The sequence below is a fragment of the Chelonia mydas genome, chromosome 15, assembly GCF_015237465.2.
Source record: "Chelonia mydas isolate rCheMyd1 chromosome 15, rCheMyd1.pri.v2, whole genome shotgun sequence".
In the NCBI taxonomy this organism is placed as follows: domain Eukaryota; kingdom Metazoa; phylum Chordata; order Testudines; family Cheloniidae; genus Chelonia; species Chelonia mydas.
Window position 1 is genome coordinate 15,682,970 of NC_057856.1, and position 17,801 is coordinate 15,700,770.

General features: G+C 45.2%; 1 protein-coding gene across 2 annotated transcripts in view; it reads right to left on the minus strand.

Moving 5' to 3' along the window:
- Positions 1 to 17,801, minus strand: part of PPIL2 (peptidylprolyl isomerase like 2) — a 116,014-nt gene that overhangs the window by 14,417 nt on the left and 83,796 nt on the right. For both annotated transcript variants that reach the window (XM_037878449.2, XM_037878448.2), the window contains one exon: positions 1,928 to 2,045. In XM_037878449.2, the coding sequence (XP_037734377.1) occupies positions 1,928 to 2,045 (118 nt within the window). The remainder of the gene's footprint in view (positions 1 to 1,927; positions 2,046 to 17,801) is intronic.

Here is a 17,801-nt window from a genome sequence, read left to right on the forward strand (position 1 = left end):
GAATTAGATTACATTTATAAGGATCAGGATTCTGTACCTGGCAAAGAACTTTAACACTGTGCCTCACTAGGTCAGTACCAATTTTCAAAATAGATTTAATTTTCACCATTTACAATATTTATTTTTTACAGGTAAAGTGAAGCTATATTGGCCTGTTTACAATCCATCTCTCTTATTGGCTCAGTAATGCCATGTTTAGGTTGCAAACACTGCAGAAGAATATTTAAATTAAACAGTGTTTCACTGAAATAAAAAAACTCAGAAAACTTTTGTTGCTATTATGTTTTGTTTAAAGTTTTGCAAAACTTAAATGTAGGGTCTAAGATATCATTTGCAAAGTAAGCTCAAACACTCAAACTTTTTTGAATGGCTTAACATTTCTTTGGAAGCTCCGACCACAACTGTATATAATGCAGAGGGTCCCATAGCGTGGTTTGTGGACACTGATGGTCCCTGGAGAGTTGGCTAGCACATAGTGCTGGCTCTCCTCCTTGTTTTCATTGGTTACATAGCATTATAGACAGCTAAAAATAAAACATTTTCCTAATAGCACTTTCCCATGTATGCAAGTACTGTAGTTGCCACACAGAAATTATGCGATTGTAAATGGGAGTGGATGACATCTGCAAGGTAATTTCTCTATTAAGATGTGGTTAACCCCATGAAAAGGTTTGGAAATCCCTGGATTAATGCATGAGTCTCTCAAGGGGCGCACATTAAATTTAATCTTCTTTATGCATCCTCTGTATCATCTTATTCTCAGTTGTACAATAATTAGACCAGCAGAAGTCAATCAGATAACAGTATACCAAAAATACTTGAGAGCTAACATGGGCCTTATAAAATACTGAAAGCTCATCATTCATGAGGACAGCCAAAACAAACCAAACAGGGAATTAACCTAATTCCTGAGGATTCCTGGGATGAAGACTGAATTTTACTAAAGTCCTTGTCAGGACCAGGTGCTTATAAAAATGATCTATTGTAACTTTGTACACTGAACCTATCTACCTACCTCGTTCTACATCAGTGTGACCATCACCTGTCACCTGTATAGGTGAGCCATTCATACAGCTTCTAAGTTAGCAACAGTTCTCAGAAAATTCTAAACATTGTCTATGAAGTCTTATAAAAGCAAGCAGCTGGAGAGTCTCAAGGACTTCATGGTATAAAAGGAACTTTGTGTAAATTTACAGTGCCAAGGCAAAATATAGGCACACATGAAAGTAGATGTTGTGACACAATAGCAGTAAATCACACAGAGTATGAACAGTAGCTCTTGCGAGTTGTTCCAAATAATTTCCTATAATCTGTTTCCTGGGTACCTGAAATATCTTATTTAAAGAAAACTCCACTATCCACTAGTTGATTTAGCATCAGTGATCTGGCAATAATGTTCAGCTTCAAGACAGGCTCTAAGGGCTTGATCCTACAAGGTGCCCAGCACTTTGGTCCCAGTGCAGCAAACTACTTAAGCAAGTACCTAGCTTTAAGCACATGAGTAATCTTATTAAAGACAATGGGACTATTACTCATGTACCTAAAGTTAATCACATGTCTAAGTGAAGGTGCTATAGTGCTCAGCACCTTGCAGGATTGAGCCATAAGAGAATGTCTTTTTAAAAGTTCCATAGTAGGAACAACCTCTTTTCTCTGAAGAGCCAGAGAAAATGAACAAAGACAACAAATTATGAAACAGGGAACTCTACTGATGATACCAAAACCACAAAGGAACTACAGATCTTCATGGCATGCTTCAAGTTGCTCTCATCTTACTGTTTAAAATGGATCTTCCACTTTGGTGGTATCAATACGAAGTACCTGGGAGAACATTTCATTCTGGTGCATCATAAGTAGTTCATAGAATTCCATTTATTTTCTTAACTCTATAAGAAAACCCCTTATAAAATAGGAAGTGACCACTTACAATTGTGATTTGTTGCTGTTGGGTCCTGAATTGGCCATGCTAAGAATACCACGTCCAGTGTGGGACAGATTTGGCTTGAACTCATCTTTAAAAGGTTTTCCCCAATAGGACTCTCCTCCTAAAAACAAAAACAAAACAAACAACCCTGATGTTTGCTCTTCATTAGATTCCCATTACCCTTCAAATCGCTCCCAGCACTCATACTTATTTGGTGGTGCTGCCATTGTGCTCAGGATTATGGGGCTCCTGACTCCTTTGTATACATTTTCATTCCCTTTCCCACTACCACTCTGATGCCTAAATGTCCCCATGAAATCAAATTTTGGAATGATTAACACAACCCACTGCCCCCACACTGCTCTCATCAAGTGTGACTGATAAGATTATTTATTGGCTGTATTATATATTCTGTTCACCCAGGGTTCTCAGGGATGTAATTTTTTACTGCTGGCCCATCAAACCACAACCTTCTTTGTGTCACATTAAATCCTGAAAGGTGTTTTCCTGACAAAAATAAAGGCAACGAGCAGAAAATTACCAGTTTAATTGCACTCTGGATACTCTGTTGCTGCTGTGAGGTTTGGAAATTATTTACTACTGCATTAAATACACTTTCATAGGATCAATAAAGTATATGGTATAGAGCCCAATACTAAACTAAGAACTCAGCAGTTCAACTCCTAACTAAGCAACCTGGCTCAGTGTAAGGGGATATACTTCATCCAAATTGACACAGTAATTTAGACATTCTGGACCAGATCCTTGGCTGCTGTAAACAGATGTAACTCCACTGAAGTCAAGGGAGCTGTGTAGATTTGCATCAGCTGGGGATCTGGCCATCTGCTCGGGCATGTAGGAATGAAATCAGGAGGGCCAAATCGCACCTGGAGCTGCAGCTAGCAAGAGATGTCAAGAGTAACAAGAAGGGTTTCTTCAGGTATGTTGGCAACAAGAAGAAAGCCAAGGAAAGTGTGGGCCCCTTACTGAATGAGGGAGGCAACCTAGTGACAGAGGATGTGGAAAAAGCTAATGTACTCAATGCTTTTTTTGCCTCTGTCTTCACGAACAAGGTCAGCTCCCAGACTGTTGCGCTGGGCGTCACAGCATGGGGAGTAGATGGCCAGCCCTCAGTGGAGAAAGAGGTGGTTAGGGACTATTTAGAAAAGCTGGACGTGCACAAGTCCATGGGGCCGGACAAGTTGCATCCGAGAGTGCTAAAGGAATTGGCGGCTGTGATTGCAGAGCCACTGGCCATTATCTTTGAAAACTCATGGCGAACGGGGGAAGTCCCGGATGACTGGAAAAAGGCTAATGTAGTGCCAATCTTTAAAAAAGGGAAGAAGGAGGATCCTGGGAACTACAGGCCAGTCAGCCTCACCTCAGTCCCCGGAAAAATCATGGAGCAGGTCCTCAAAGAATCAATCCTGAAGCACTTACATGAGAGGAAAGTGATCAGGAACAGTCAGCATGGATTCACCAAGGGAAGGTCATGCCTGACTAATCTAATCGCCTTCTATGATGAGATTACTGGTTCTGTGGATGAAGGGAAAGCAGTGGATGTATTGTTTCTTGACTTTAGCAAAACTTTTGACACGGTCTCCCACAGTATTCTTGTCAGCAAGTTAAAGAAGTATGGGCTGGATGAATGCACTATAAGGTGGGTAGAAAGTTGGCTAGATTGTCGGGCTCAGCGGGTAGTGATCAATGGCTCCATGTCTAGTTGGCAGCCGGTGTCAAGTGGAGTGCCCCAGGGGTCGGTTTTGTTCAATATCTTCATAAATGATCTGGAGGATGGTGTGGATTGCACCCTCAGCAAATTTGCGGATGATACTAAACTAGGAGGAGTGGTAGATACGCTGGAGGGCAGGGATAGGATACAGAGGGACCTAGACAAATTGGAGGATTGGGCCAAAAGAAATCTGATGAGGTTCAATAAGGATAAGTGCAGGGTCCTGCACTTAGGATGGAAGAACCCAATGCACCGCTACAGACTAGGGACCGAATGGCTAGGCAGCAGTTCTGCGGAAAAGGACCTAGGGGTGACAGTGGACGAGAAGCTGGATATCAGTCAGCAGTGTGCCCTTGTTGCCAAGAAGGCCAATGGCATTTTGGGATGTATAAGTAGGGGCATAGCGAGCAGATTGAGGGACGTGATCATTCCCCTCTATTCGACATTGGTGAGGCCTCATCTGGAGTACTGTGTCCAGTTTTGGGCCCCACACTACAAGAGGGATGTGGATAAATTGGAGAGAGTCCAGCGAAGGGCAACAAAAATGATTAGGGGTCTGGAACACATGACTTATGAGGAGAGGCTGAGGGAACTGGGATTGTTTAGTCTGCAGAAGAGAAGAATGAGGGGGGATTTGATAGCTACTTTCAACTACCTGAGAGGCGGTTCCAGAGAGGATGGTTCTAGACTATTCTCAGTGGTAGAAGAGGACAGGACAAGGAGTAATGATCTCAAGTTGCAGTGGGGGAGGTTTAGGTTGGATATTAGGAAAAACTTTTTCACCAAGAGGGTGGTGAAACACTGGAATGTGTTACCTAGGGAGGTGGTAGAATCTCCTTCCAGAGAAGTTTTTAAGGTCAGGCTTGACAAAGCCCTGGCTGGGATGATTTAATTGGGGATTGGTCCTGCTTTGAGCAGGGGGTTGGACTAGATGACCTCCTGAGGTCCCTTCCAACCCTGATATTCTATGATCCTAGACTTATTTCTTTTCAATAGCAGCAGATAGAAAAGGGGTCTGCGAGACAGCAGATCTCTCTGCCGGGCTGTCATTTCCACATTATTTATAACAGATCTGACATTTTCACTTTCATCCCAGATCACTCCTAAGAAGAAAAAAATGCTGAGATGAGTCATTTCCATAGTTTTACAGTCAACTCCATAATCCTGTCTGACAAACTGTGAAGAATATTTCACCTTAGCACAGGATTAGAAAGAACGCAAACACAAAAGATCAGACTAGGGAAGCAGGCTGGCTCATCTGCAGAACAGGCTTGTGAACTCTCTGGAGTAACCATATCGCCAGCAAAGCAGCATCTGCAATACTCAATGGCTATTTGCACATGTAGACAGGAAAGAAATTTTATGATACAACTGGACAGAAAGAGTACCCGCTGAGGAGGAGGGAAAGAAGCTGCTATCTAAAGCCCAGTACAGAAAACTGCAAATATGTATCAAGAAAGATACTCTGGGGAAACCTATTCATACTGACTTCACAATATTGTCTAATAATCAAGCATTGCAGGTAGACAGCTGTAAATGCAGATGCATGTGGATCTAAACAAATGTGAAATCTCAGGAGAAACTGAATCGCTTAAGGATCCAATTAATCTTGCTCAAAAGACCTGTTAATAAAGTTGAATACTGCCAGCTCTGCAATTTGACAAGAGGGGGCGAAGAGAGACTCTTCTAACACTGTGGGGAGTTCCTGTAATCAGGAGTAAAGAGTTACTGATTACATCCTTTCAGAGTAGCAGCCGTGTTCGTCTGTATTCGCACAAAGAAAAGGAGGACTTGTGGCACCTTAGAGACTAACCAATTTATTTGAGCATAAGCTTTCGTGAGCTACAGCTCACTTCATCGGATGCATACTGTGGAAAATACAGAAGATGTTTTTATACACACAGACCATGAAAAAATGGGTGTTTATCACTACAAAAGGTTTTCTCTCCCCCCAGCCCACTCTCCTGTTGGTAATAGCTTATCTAAAGTGATCACTCTCCTTACAATGTGTATGATAATCAAGGTGGGCCATTTCCAGCACAAATCCAGGGTTTAACAAGAACGTCTGAGGAACAGTGGGGGAGGTGGGGGGGAAGGAATAAACAAGGGGAAATAGGTTACTTTTTATAATGAATCAACCATTCCCAGTCTCTATTCAAGCCTAAGTTAATTGTATCCAATTAAAAAGTAACCTATTTCCCCTTGTTTATTCCTTCCCCCCACCTCCCCCACTGTTCCTCAGACGTTCTTGTTAAACCCTGGATTTGTGCTGGAAATGGCCCACCTTGATTATCATACACATTGTAAGGAGAGTGATCACTTTAGATAAGCTATTACCAACAGGAGAGTGGGGTGGGGAGAAAACCTGGATTTGTGCTGGAAATGGCTCACCTTGATTATCATACACATTGTAAGGAGAGTGATCACTTTAGATAAGCTATTACCAACAGGAGAGTGGGTCTGGGGGGAGAGAAAATCTTTTGTAGTGATAAACACCCATTTTTTCATGGTCTGTGTGTATTAAAAACATCTTCTGTATTTTCCACAGTATGCATCCGATGAAGTGAGCTGTAGCTCATGAAAGCTTATGCTCAAATAAATTGGTTAGTCTCTAAGGTGCCACAAGTACTCCTTTTCTTTTTGTGATTACATCCTTGATATTTGGCTACTGAATATTTTAAGATCAGCTACACCTCAGTGTGACTTTGTCTGGCAATTCCTTTGAGAAACAATTACTCTAGAGTAAATCAGATGTAGTCAACTTAATAATTGTAACATATCCTGCCTAGAAGCCAGTACTGTACTTTGCTAGTAATTCTCCTTTTCCATTCCGTGCTCTATTTTGGGGTGGAGACATGCAGAAGGAAGGAATGGTGAGAATGGTTTGGCAGCTGAAATATAACGAGGTATGGAGAATCCATAAGCGTGTATAGTATTTACCTCCTGTGTTTTTGAAAAATGGGAGTAATCTTTTCTAAAAGGAGTTGTCTACTTATATATTGTACTTGCCTGTCATTAAGGATGTCTGTCAGACACACACACACACTAGAAAGAACGGATACAAGCAGGTTACCTCAAGGGGGTACTCTGAGGATAATTGCCCATGCTCTCCTAGACAGTCATTCCACAGCAGAGGCTAGTGGCTGCTTACATGTATGTTTAAGCAGTTGGAATGAGTCAGAAGAAGCTGGAGAGAGGCTGTGTATTAAGCTACAAGCAGACAGTTTTGGCTGGTTGGTCTGTGTGTGTCCCTGGAAGAGACAACAGGGCAGAGGTGCGGGCCCAAGATTTCCACCAAAAGTGCTTAGACTTGTGCCATTCATTATCAGCCCTGCTTCAGAAAACAGTGCTCCTACATTTGTAAATAAACAAATTACCTGAAGAAAATACTCTGACTTCGCATCATCAATTTCTGATCCAAACATGAACCAGACCTGCAAGGCCCTGAAAATCCACAACTGCTGGCAAAAAGACCATACATATGAGAATTCCACTGTCAATATGCTCTGGCTACTGCTAGCTTGTTGGGCTAAGGAGATAGTCTCCCCGCCAATCATAATTGCCCCATCTTTCCTTTGCACTGCTTCTTTCATTGGCCAACTAAACTTGCAGTCCCCAAGCCTGATTCTGTAACACTGTTGTCAAGCTGGTGTAACTCACTCCACTGCCTTACAACAGCATGAAACTGGTGTACATGGAGTCAGGAAGCAAGCCCTCCATATTTATGCTCCACGCAAATTGGGTCCATTTGTATACGAGTAATAAGTTTCATTTCAATTTCCCTTAGGAAACTACATTTCACTTCAAAGAATCTCTTTGAAGAAACTCCTAATTAACTGCCAAACACATGTATATTGGCACACATCTCAAAACAGAGGGGAACCTGCTGCCTAGAAATGTTCAGAAACGTGTATACAAGTGGATCCAACTGGGATAGAGCATAAAAGTGGAGGGCCCAATTCCTGACCGTTACACCATTCTGGCGCTGTTGTATGGCATTGGAGTTACACCACTGTCAAGCTGGTGTCACAGAGCGGAGAACAAAGCCTGGGGACTTACTGGCCAGAGGAGCAACTTGAAGGAGAGGGGAAAATTGTGAATGACAGACTGTTCTCCCTGGCCCAACAAGCAAACAGCATGAACAGCATACTGACAGGAGCAATGAGCCATGATCTTTGTGTTTCATGATATTTATTTTCTTAAAATTTCATTCAAGTTCACAAGCACAGGGCTAGAAATCTTATGTACACAACAGCTAATTTCAGTTTAACTATCTGAAAAGCTAATATTTTAGTAAATCGTTTCAATATTCAGTTCAGTGCCTCCCTGCATCCGTCCATGACAGAGCTGTTTCAAAAGCTCATTTTGTCTGCTTAAGAGCTTTGGGCAAGGGCAGAGTCTATACAGCACTAAAACTCTTGAGGCTGGAAATTCTACACAGAACATATGTCTGCCGAAGCCTTGCGTACAGGCCAGTGAGTGGAGGTGGGGATGCTGAGGAGACCTAGGCAGCAGTATGTTATAGGAAACCATTAAAAAAAAACACCCTGAAACAAAAGCTATTCTACTTCATTTAAAAACAGCAAAGATGCACTCCATGGCAAACTCTTGTTAACCTCTGGAATCATTCCAAGTACCTGCCTGAAGCAATGGCAGAGACAGGCAGCTAAAATGATGAAAAATAAAACGTTCCTACTGAAAACCAGAGCGTCTCTCTCTGAAGACTATTTAAAATCATTTTCAGGGCCTCTCACATCAATACTATATACGTACATGGATTGGAAGCATGTATCTAATGGTTAGAGAAAAGGGACTGAGATTCTGTTTCTCTGCCTAACTCTGTTATTGGCTCATTGTATGTCCTTCAGAAAGTCATTCAAACTCTTTTCACCCATCTATCTAAGGTATTCATATAACCCCCATTACTGCTGGGTCTGAGCATCTCACAATCTTTAATACACTTATTCTCAGAACCACTGGGAGGTAGGGCAGTGCTATCCCCTCCATTTTACAGTTGGAAATGTGAGGTACAGAGAGACTAAGTGACCTGACCAGGGTCATGCTGGAAGTCTAGGCCCCGCTCCAGCACTCCAGCTGGGGCACAGGGTTGGGGACTACACCATGCGGCTCCCGGAAGCCGCGGCATGGCCCCACTCCAGCCGGGGCGCTGGGTCAGGGGCCGCACCACACAGCTCCTGGAAGCCACGGCATGGCCCCACTCCGGCTCCTGTGCGCCTCCACCCCAGCTGGAGCCTCCCCCACCCCAGCCTGGAGCCCCCTCCCGCATCGTGAACTCCTCATTTCTGGCCCCACCCCAGAGCCTGCACCCCCAGCCGGAGCCCGCATCCCGTCCCGCACCCCAACCCCCATTTTGTGGGCATTCACGGCCCGCCATACAATTTCTATTCCCAGATGTGGCCCTCAGGCCAAAAAGTTTGCCCACCCCTGCACTAGACCATACTTCCTCTCAGTTTACTCATATGTAAAATGATGCTAACAAACACCTGCTCCCCCACAGGGGAACTGTGGTGTGTAAGAGTTTGCAAATATTCTTGAGATCCTTATAGGCATGGAGGAAAAATTCAGTGGACCCAAGTAGGCCTAAACTTCCCAAGTAGGCCTAAACTTTGGTCAAGCTAACTGTGTATATGAAGCATAATAAAAGAATGTGGAAAATTCCATTAAGGGGTGATTGCAAACAGCACAGCTTAAAAAATGTAACCATAATAGCTAGAAGTTAGAAAAAACCATTAACCGCAAAGAAAACACCGGTCAATAACAGGAAAAGCTTGTTTTTGCTAAACTCCAAATAAGGCAAAGCTACTATTGAAACTTGCACTATATGCCAAATAAGTAAAATACTGTTAAAGAAAGTGGGTTTAACCAATTGTGGTTTTCAGCAATATAAGCTCCTGTGTTTTCTGTATACGCCAGAGCAGCTTCGGCTGACTCTCCCTGTATGCACATGCTTGAATAAATGGATGTCAGGCTTTGTTCTGATCCAAACACAATGCGTGGTTAATTTTTCCACGACATATGAAAAGGGCTACAGAAGCAGTCTTAGGGCAAGTCCACACTACAAAATTAAGTTAACCTAAGTTACATTGACATACAGCCACCGCAATAATTAAATCGCTTTTGCGTGTCCACGCTATGCTCCTTGTGTCAGCAGAGCATGTCCTCACTAGCAACATTTGCATCGCTGCAGAGAGCGGTGCACCATAAGTAGCTATCTCACTGTGCAACTTGCCACCGTCTAGCACAGGGTGTTTTGGGAAAGGTTTGCAATGCCTCATGGGGGCAAACGAGTTGTGCAGGGGTGACTGGGAACATGATTTCAACATTCCATAATGCATCCCATAATTTTATCTGCATCCCATAATATTTCACTCCTCCTTTCAAAAGCCCCGCAAACAGTGTTCCATCTAATTTTTCCCATGCATGTGCGGAATGGATTTTGTTATGTGCACCAATATGGAGGTGATGTGTGACACCTTGGGTGGGCCCAAGGGGTTCGGAGTGTAGGAGGGGGCTCAGAGCTGGGGCAGAGGTTTGGAGTGCAGCAGGGTGAGGACTCCGGCTGGGGGACCTGGCTCTGGGGTGGGATGGGGGATGAGGGGTTTGGGGTGCAGGTTGCCCCATGGCTACAGTGGGGAGAGAGAATTCCCCCCAGGGCTCTCTCCCCACAGGAGCACTGGAAGCACCAGCACCTGGGCTGGAGGGGAGAGGCGCCGCTCCCCACCATGGCAGCTCCGGGGCTGGGGCCGCAGGAGAGGCGCCTCTCCCCTGGCCACGACACAGAAAGAAACAATTCAAGGTTGTCGGTGGCATTCACAGAGCAGCTGCAGATGGTGGAGTGCTGGTTCTGGGCCTGAGAAACAAACCATTGACTGGCGGGATCGCATTGTCATGCAGGTTTGGGAGGATGAGCAGTGGCTGCAGAACTTTCAGAAGTGCAAGGCCACATTCCTGGATGTGTGGCGCGCTCGCCCCAGCCCTCCAGCACCGTAACACCGAAATGAGAGCTGCACTGGAGAAGTGAGTGGCGATGGCTGTGTGGAAACTTGCATGAGCATATGCAGATAGAGCAACTGAACACTGGCATTGTTTTCCACAAGCGATAGTCCTGAGGGTAACGCAAGCTGCAGACCAGGGTTGTATGCTGCTAGTAATTGCTGAGTGGCATGGGAAAGTGCGGGAGAAATAAGGCAGCTCCGACCAAAAAACTTCAGCAGAGGATTGCAGACTACCCAGGAAAGTTTCCTCAAGACCTCTATGGAGGATTCACAGGACATCTCGGTTCACATAAACTGTTCTGCAGGGCCCTTCTGCCTAACTGTATGGGGGAATGCAAAGCAAACAGTAATTCTACCTCTCTTGGTAGTTTCACTACCTCTTTTAACCTAAGTACATGCGTCCCCGCAATATCAAAGCAAACTACATATTTATCAGAGGTTCCTTCCCCTGCATTAGGCTCGCCTGTGCTGGACTGACTGTAAGGACTGGCTGGACTGTGCAGAAGTCAAGAACAGGTCCTGGCTTGCTGCACCATTGTATCTCTCGGTCGTCTGTCCCTCATACTCCTCTTCCTCGTCACTGTTCATGGCAGAGGCCTATGACTCAGGCTCCCCTGAAGTATCCACAGGGATCTTAGGAGTGGTGGTGGAGTCTCCACCGAGGATAGCATATAGCTCTTTGTAAAAATGGCATGTCTGCGGCTCCACACCAGAGCAACTGTTAGCCTCCCTGGCCTTCTGCTATGCCTGACGCAGCTCTTTGGCTTTCAGGCGGCACTGCGGCAGGGCCTTCTTGTAGCCCTTCTCCTTCCTGTCCAAAAGATCTGGTTGTAGATATCGATGTTTCTAGGCTCAACCAGAGCTGTGCCTGCACAGCCTCTTCTCCCCCATAGACCCAAGACATCTACCACCACCTGTGCACCCTAGGCAGGAGCATGTCTGCAGCGTGAAGCTGGCCTGGTTAGCTGGGTAGTTGCTAGGTGACCTCTCCACGCTGAGCAAATAGGAAATGGAATTTCAAAATTTGCAGGGCTTTAATGGGGCAGGGTGTATACCTGTGTGCCTGGCTGCTGGGCAGTGGAGTTCAAAGCGGTGACCAGAATGGTTGTGATGGGGCATCGTGGGACACCTCCTGGAGGCCACTAAAGTTGACGTAAGTAACAGAGTGTCTACACTGACAGTGCATCGACCTAACTACGTCGATCTAAGCACTACATCTCTCATGGAGGTGGAGTTATTAAGTCGGTGTAGCAGGCAAGTTACATCGGCGGGAGCAACATTTTAGTGTAGACGTTTACAGAGCTAGGTCGATGTAAGCTGCCTTGCATCAACGTAACACTGCCACTTCCCGGATCCCAGTAGGATCAACGTAACACTGTAGTATAGACCAGGCCTCAGAGACAGTTGAACTAAAGTTAATGGGACTCCATGTGGGAGCAGACAGAACTCCACATGTATATGACTACTTGGCAGATCAGGTGTTAAGAGAATGGCAGATGGAGAGCTAATTTACATAACCTGACCCTGACCAGCTCTGTCACTTACAGCCACAAAGCTGGAGATTTTATTTGGGATGGGCTTCTACAAAATGCTGACCTTCCTCTGAAGCCTTCAGGAGCCACAAATAATTTTTGCACAACTTTATAAAAATCAGCAGATACTGGTAATCCATCTAGAGGGTTGAAACTTTCCCTAAAATTCAAAATTAGGGTAGGTGGGATCCACACGCCCAAGATTTTACTAAAAATCATGCAGTTGAAAAGGTGAAAATAACTTGCCTCTTCTATTTTTTAAGATTGAAAAGGGCTTATACAACAGGTTGATAAGATTAATTTACAAAGCATTTGTATTTTTTTAATAGAAGAGGCGATTTCTTTTCATCTTTGCAACTGCATGATTTTTACCTACTCCTGACAGAAAGAAAGAGATGAAACTGTAAACTACACAGCTCAGATGGGTAAATTCTACTGCTTTTATCATTTCAATATTTGTTCAGAATGGCAGCTGTAGCATCGGTTAGCTATTCAAGATCATGGCCACAACTTGTGACACTGGTGAAAAAGTGAAGAGATACAAATTGACATCTAGAGAGACAATGCACATGGGGGGATAAAGACAAAACATACTTCCAGGCAAACTGAAATAGCTCATTCTCTGTTGGACAGGAAGGTTTTGCTTCCTCCCAAATAAATTATTTTTCAAAATGTACAAATGCTTTGTAAATTAATCTTATATTGTTGTATAAGCCCTTTGCAACAAACTGAAGAGATGCACCTCACATACATGCCAGGTTTCAGAAACTATAATGCTTTAAAAAAAAAAAGGTGTGGGCTGGGAATCACTCATGACAGTTGTGATTTTAAAATAAATAATTTGAGGGGAGCACAAAAATTGCAAAGCACTGAAAAAAGAAGTGGGAGAGCTCCAATTCATAAAAATGACGGCTTACTTTCTATAGCTTTCTTCTTGTCACTCAGAAGAACAAGGCACATGGTAATAACATGACACTTGTATAGAGCTTTCCATCCAAGACACTTGACTCACAAAGCATTTTGCAAAGATTAAATCCTCCCTTCACCCCATGAGGAGAGGTAAAGTTCTGCCTCCTTTCATACATGGGGACACAGAGGCACAGAGGTTAGAACCTGCATGCTATAGGCCTGATTTTCAGAGATGTTGCTATCAGAGAGAAATATATTACTAGATAAATATATTACTGGGACTTCATTCTCCCCTGGGCCAAGCTCTATGCAATGCAGGACCAGGGGCCACTGTAGAGTTAGTCCCATGGGGACCTTATGCCAGTAGAGGACTGGCAAAGCAGAGCTGAGCTCTATTCTGACCCTGGTCCCTACTTTGGGGGTGGTGAGGGTTGGAGCAGGAGTTGGATCTGCTGGCTTTATACCATTGCGGAATTCCCATCTGTCAGGTGGATTCTCTGTTGGGCATTTGCAGCCAGCAGCATGACGGGGCTGGAGCACAAGAGAATCTAGCTAATTAAATTTCCTGATCAGGTACAAGTAGCACCACTGTAACATTCCAGCTCTGCTTTAAAAACGCGTATAGTCTCTTCCCTTTTCCTTCATCGAAGTGGATGGGATATTAAATCTGCTTTTGTCCATGCATGCTTTTTCCTTTTGTATTCAGAACACTGGGAATACACAACAGCTGTTCCATTTGCACAGGAACCGGCAACATTCTAAATACTGAGAGAATTATTCACAATGTTTAGCCAGTTTGTTATTATGAACAGCAGGAATAGATAGATCATGAATGTGAAATTCATTTTCAAATAATTAATCATGAGAAAGAATGGCCATGACTCAGCTAATTGTTTTGAATATTGCCTTTCTGGGTGCTTATTTTGTTAAAAAAAAATATTTATTTGCAGCTTTGGGAAAGGAAATAAAATCTTTCCCAACTGTGTTCCTGAAACATTAAGTGCAAGGCTTATGGAAATTAGCTCGGCCTGCTAAACAAGTATTAAACCTTCAAGTAAATGTATATCTAACTACTGTGGCTGCACACAGATGAGCCACTGAGAACCCTTCATTCCATGTTATATTTAATCTTTCTTGTTCCTCAATGCTGTAGTTTCCCGTGAGGTGAACTGTTTCCCAGCACAGATTACTGGCCATTTAAATTTATTACTCAAATTACAGCAGCTTCATTAATGAAGCATTAACAAGAGACTCGACAGCAATAGAGAGAGACAACAGTACTACATTCAAAAACTGTCAGCCTGCCTGCCAGATGGAGCTAGTCTAATCTTAAAGATCTATGAAAATTTACAGAGAGTAACATTGCTACTAGCTTGGCTTATTTTATTTTTTACATTTTTGAAACAAACCTTTCTTTAGCTATATAACTATGTATAATTATAACTATGTATGGATTATATATATTACACATAGGTTTAATGCCTCTTCCACTGAAGAATTTAAACAGTAGGATTCTAGTTAAAACAAAAATCTCTTTCGAGGTTCTTTTAGTCTGAAGTCCTCATATTAAGGGCTGTACCCAGAAACAGCACAGGTTGTTTAAAGAGACAAACTCACAAGGTCTGGAGTCTCCCTGTAGTCAAAGATTAAACCCTTTCCATTAGTAATGGAGAAAAAAAATACTTTCATAATCTCATATACGATTTATTTTTATAGAACAACTGATATCATGTAAGCCAGCAAATTACTTTCAAATATACCTTGCAAGAGCATTAAGTTTCCAGGGAAACTGATGTTTTTCCAATCCCTGCTCCTTTTCTAGTGATGAAATCATTAGGAAATATTGTCATTTTAGCTTTAGGAGATGCATCTGTCCAGGACTTGCCCGGCTCCAGCCAGGGAGCGGGGTTGGGGGCTTGTCCCGCTTTGTGCCACTCCCAGAAGCAGTGGCATGTCCCCCCTGTGGCTCAGCATGCTGCCCCCGCCCCAAGCGCCACCCCCGCAACTCCCACTGTACGGGAACCACAACCAATGGGAGCTGCAGGGGTGGCGCCTGCAGACAGGGCAGCGTGCAGAGCCACACCTCTGTGTAGGAACCAGAGGGGGGACATGCCGCTGCTTCTGGAAGCTGCTTGAGGTAAGCGCTGCCCGGAGGCTGCACTCCTGACCCCCAACCCCATGCCCCAATCCTGATCCCCCTCCTGCCTTCCGAACCCCTCAGTCCCAGCCCGGAGCACCCTCAACCCCTCATCCCCAGCCTCACCCCAGAGCCCCCATCCCCAGCTGCAGCCCTCACCACCCCGCTGCACCGCAACCCCCTGCTCCAGCCCAGAGTCTTCTCCCGCACCCTGAATTCCTCATTTCTGACCCAACCCCAGAGCCCTCACCCCAAGCCGGAGCCCTCACCCTCTCCCGCACCCCAACCCCCAATTTCGTGAGCATTCTTGGCCCGCCATACAATTTCCGTACCCAGATGTGGCCCTTGGGCCAAAAGGTTTGCCCACCCCTGGTCTACAAGCATGCTCAGTCTCCAGAGTCAAAGCACTGCTCTCTACAGACCTCGCCAGAAAACTCAACTGGCCCCAGTTCTGACCTCAGGAGTACCTCCAATTAAATCTATTTTAGGGTTTAAACAGCCATCCATCACTGTAGTATCTAAGCACCTTCTACATAAAATCTCAATAGCGATAGCCAAGTTCTAAGTGGACTTCATGGAGTCTCTGGCACTACTCCCTTTATGAGGTCAAAACTCTGCTTATGGTAAGCGGGGGGCTAGAGTCTTCCTCCCAATGGAATAATGTAAAATCAATGCAAGATCAGAATCAAAACCAAGGAGTGGCTTTGTAGACTCAGGAGGGAGAGTTATCGCAGGTCCTCGTGAAGGTGCAAGAATTAAAGGGCAACTAGAGGGTGTGGATGACAGAGGGATGGAGGTAAAAGCCTTTCATTGATGTAGTACATTATAAAATGAAGAAATAAATCTAATTCATTTCACATCAGCAATTAGAAGAGGCAATGATGAATTTAAGAACTGCCAAAGGCATCAGAATATCAGGTCTATTCAAAGAGTTTCAGGCTATTCCTTTTCTCTGTGTAGACCCTGAGACATTTTGGTGCCCTACGCAGCCTCTGCATTGCGGGGCGGGAGGGCTGCACCCAAGGTCTGTGGGGGGCAGGAGCAGGCTTGGGGAGCAGGGGGGAACTGCCCCCCAGCACGAGCCAGTGGAGCGGAGCAGGTTGGGGCCGGGTTGCTCCACTTCTTGCCGCCCGGGGAGTGCAGTGCAGGCCCGACCCCTCACTCACAAGGCGGTGGGAAGTGGAGTGACCTGGCCCCAGCCCGCTCCGCTCTGCTCCCCTGGCTCCCACCCTTGGGACTTGGGAGGAACCACCCCCCAGCACTCACTGGCGGCGTGGAACAGGTTGGGGCTGGGTCGCTCCACTTCCTGCCACCTGGTGAGTGCAGGGTGCGCCCGACCCCTGCTACAGTCCCCCGGGACGTAGCTCAGGGGAAGGGGTGGAGTGGGGGCGGGGCTGGGGCAAAGCAGGGGTGGGAAGAGGTGGGGTGGGGGAAGAGCAGTGGCGGAAGCTTTGGGGAAGGATTGGGGGCAGGGGCGGGGGCAGAGCAGGGGCGGGGGCTTTGGGGAAGGAATAGAGTGAGGGCAGGGCTGGGGCGGAGCAGGGGTGGGAAGAGGCAGAGCGGGGGCGGAGCAGGGGCTGGGGTGGAGCAAGGGTGGGAAGAGGCGGGGCGGGGGTGGAGCAGAGGCAGCTTTCCTGGCTGGCTCAGCCAGCTGGGGGATCCGGCTGGCCGCTGGAGCAGCACGCAGCTGTTTAGGGCACCAGGAAATTTGGGGCAATTTGGTGCCCCAAATTTCCTGGTGCCCTACACAGCTGCGTAGTTTGCATATGAGTAAGGACAGCCCTGCCTGCAAGATGCCATTATGGAGGACTGCAGCTGGGAAGCAAACATTTCCACCTGATAACTGCCAGGAATTCCAGCCCCATTACTATCTAGATTATAAAGAAGATTGCTGGTCTAGCTGCAATGTACAGCAGATTTATCTCAGGATAAACACTGAATTTGGTTATGCTGTGGTGAACTTTTACATCCTCTCCTCTACACATGTGCATGTATAAAGCTGGCCTTTTACTAGTTCTGGGAAGCAGGATTTAGTGTACAGCTAAAAAGTAAACAATGTCTGGGACCAAAGTGCAGCTGGGCGTGTTAGTAACCTTATTCTCACAGGAACACTGTGCAGTTTCTACTAGACATAAGGCAAAAGTAGAGGACCGCACTACTTCTATTCTAATTCCTCTAGGATTAACCAACCATGTATCTCACAGCCACAGAGGAAAAAATAAATTACGCAAACTGCTATTGTTATTTGGGGGAGAAGGAGAGGGGAATAAAAGGAGGAGTTACTCCAAGTTTCATATCACATAAATTATTTTTGGTCAAGGTAAAACTACTATCAGATTTCGGCCTGCTATTTAATGCTGCAAAATAAATGTCTGGGCTCAATATTTCCTTGTTTTTAAGGCATTTGGTCTATATTGCTCTCATGCTGAAAGATAAATTTAAACTGTGATGAAAGCTTAAAGCAGGGGTGTCAAAAATATGCCCCACTGGTCAGATCCAGCTTGCTTGACAGACTAGGTTTTACGCTGCACCTTTTCAAAGCCATTGCGCA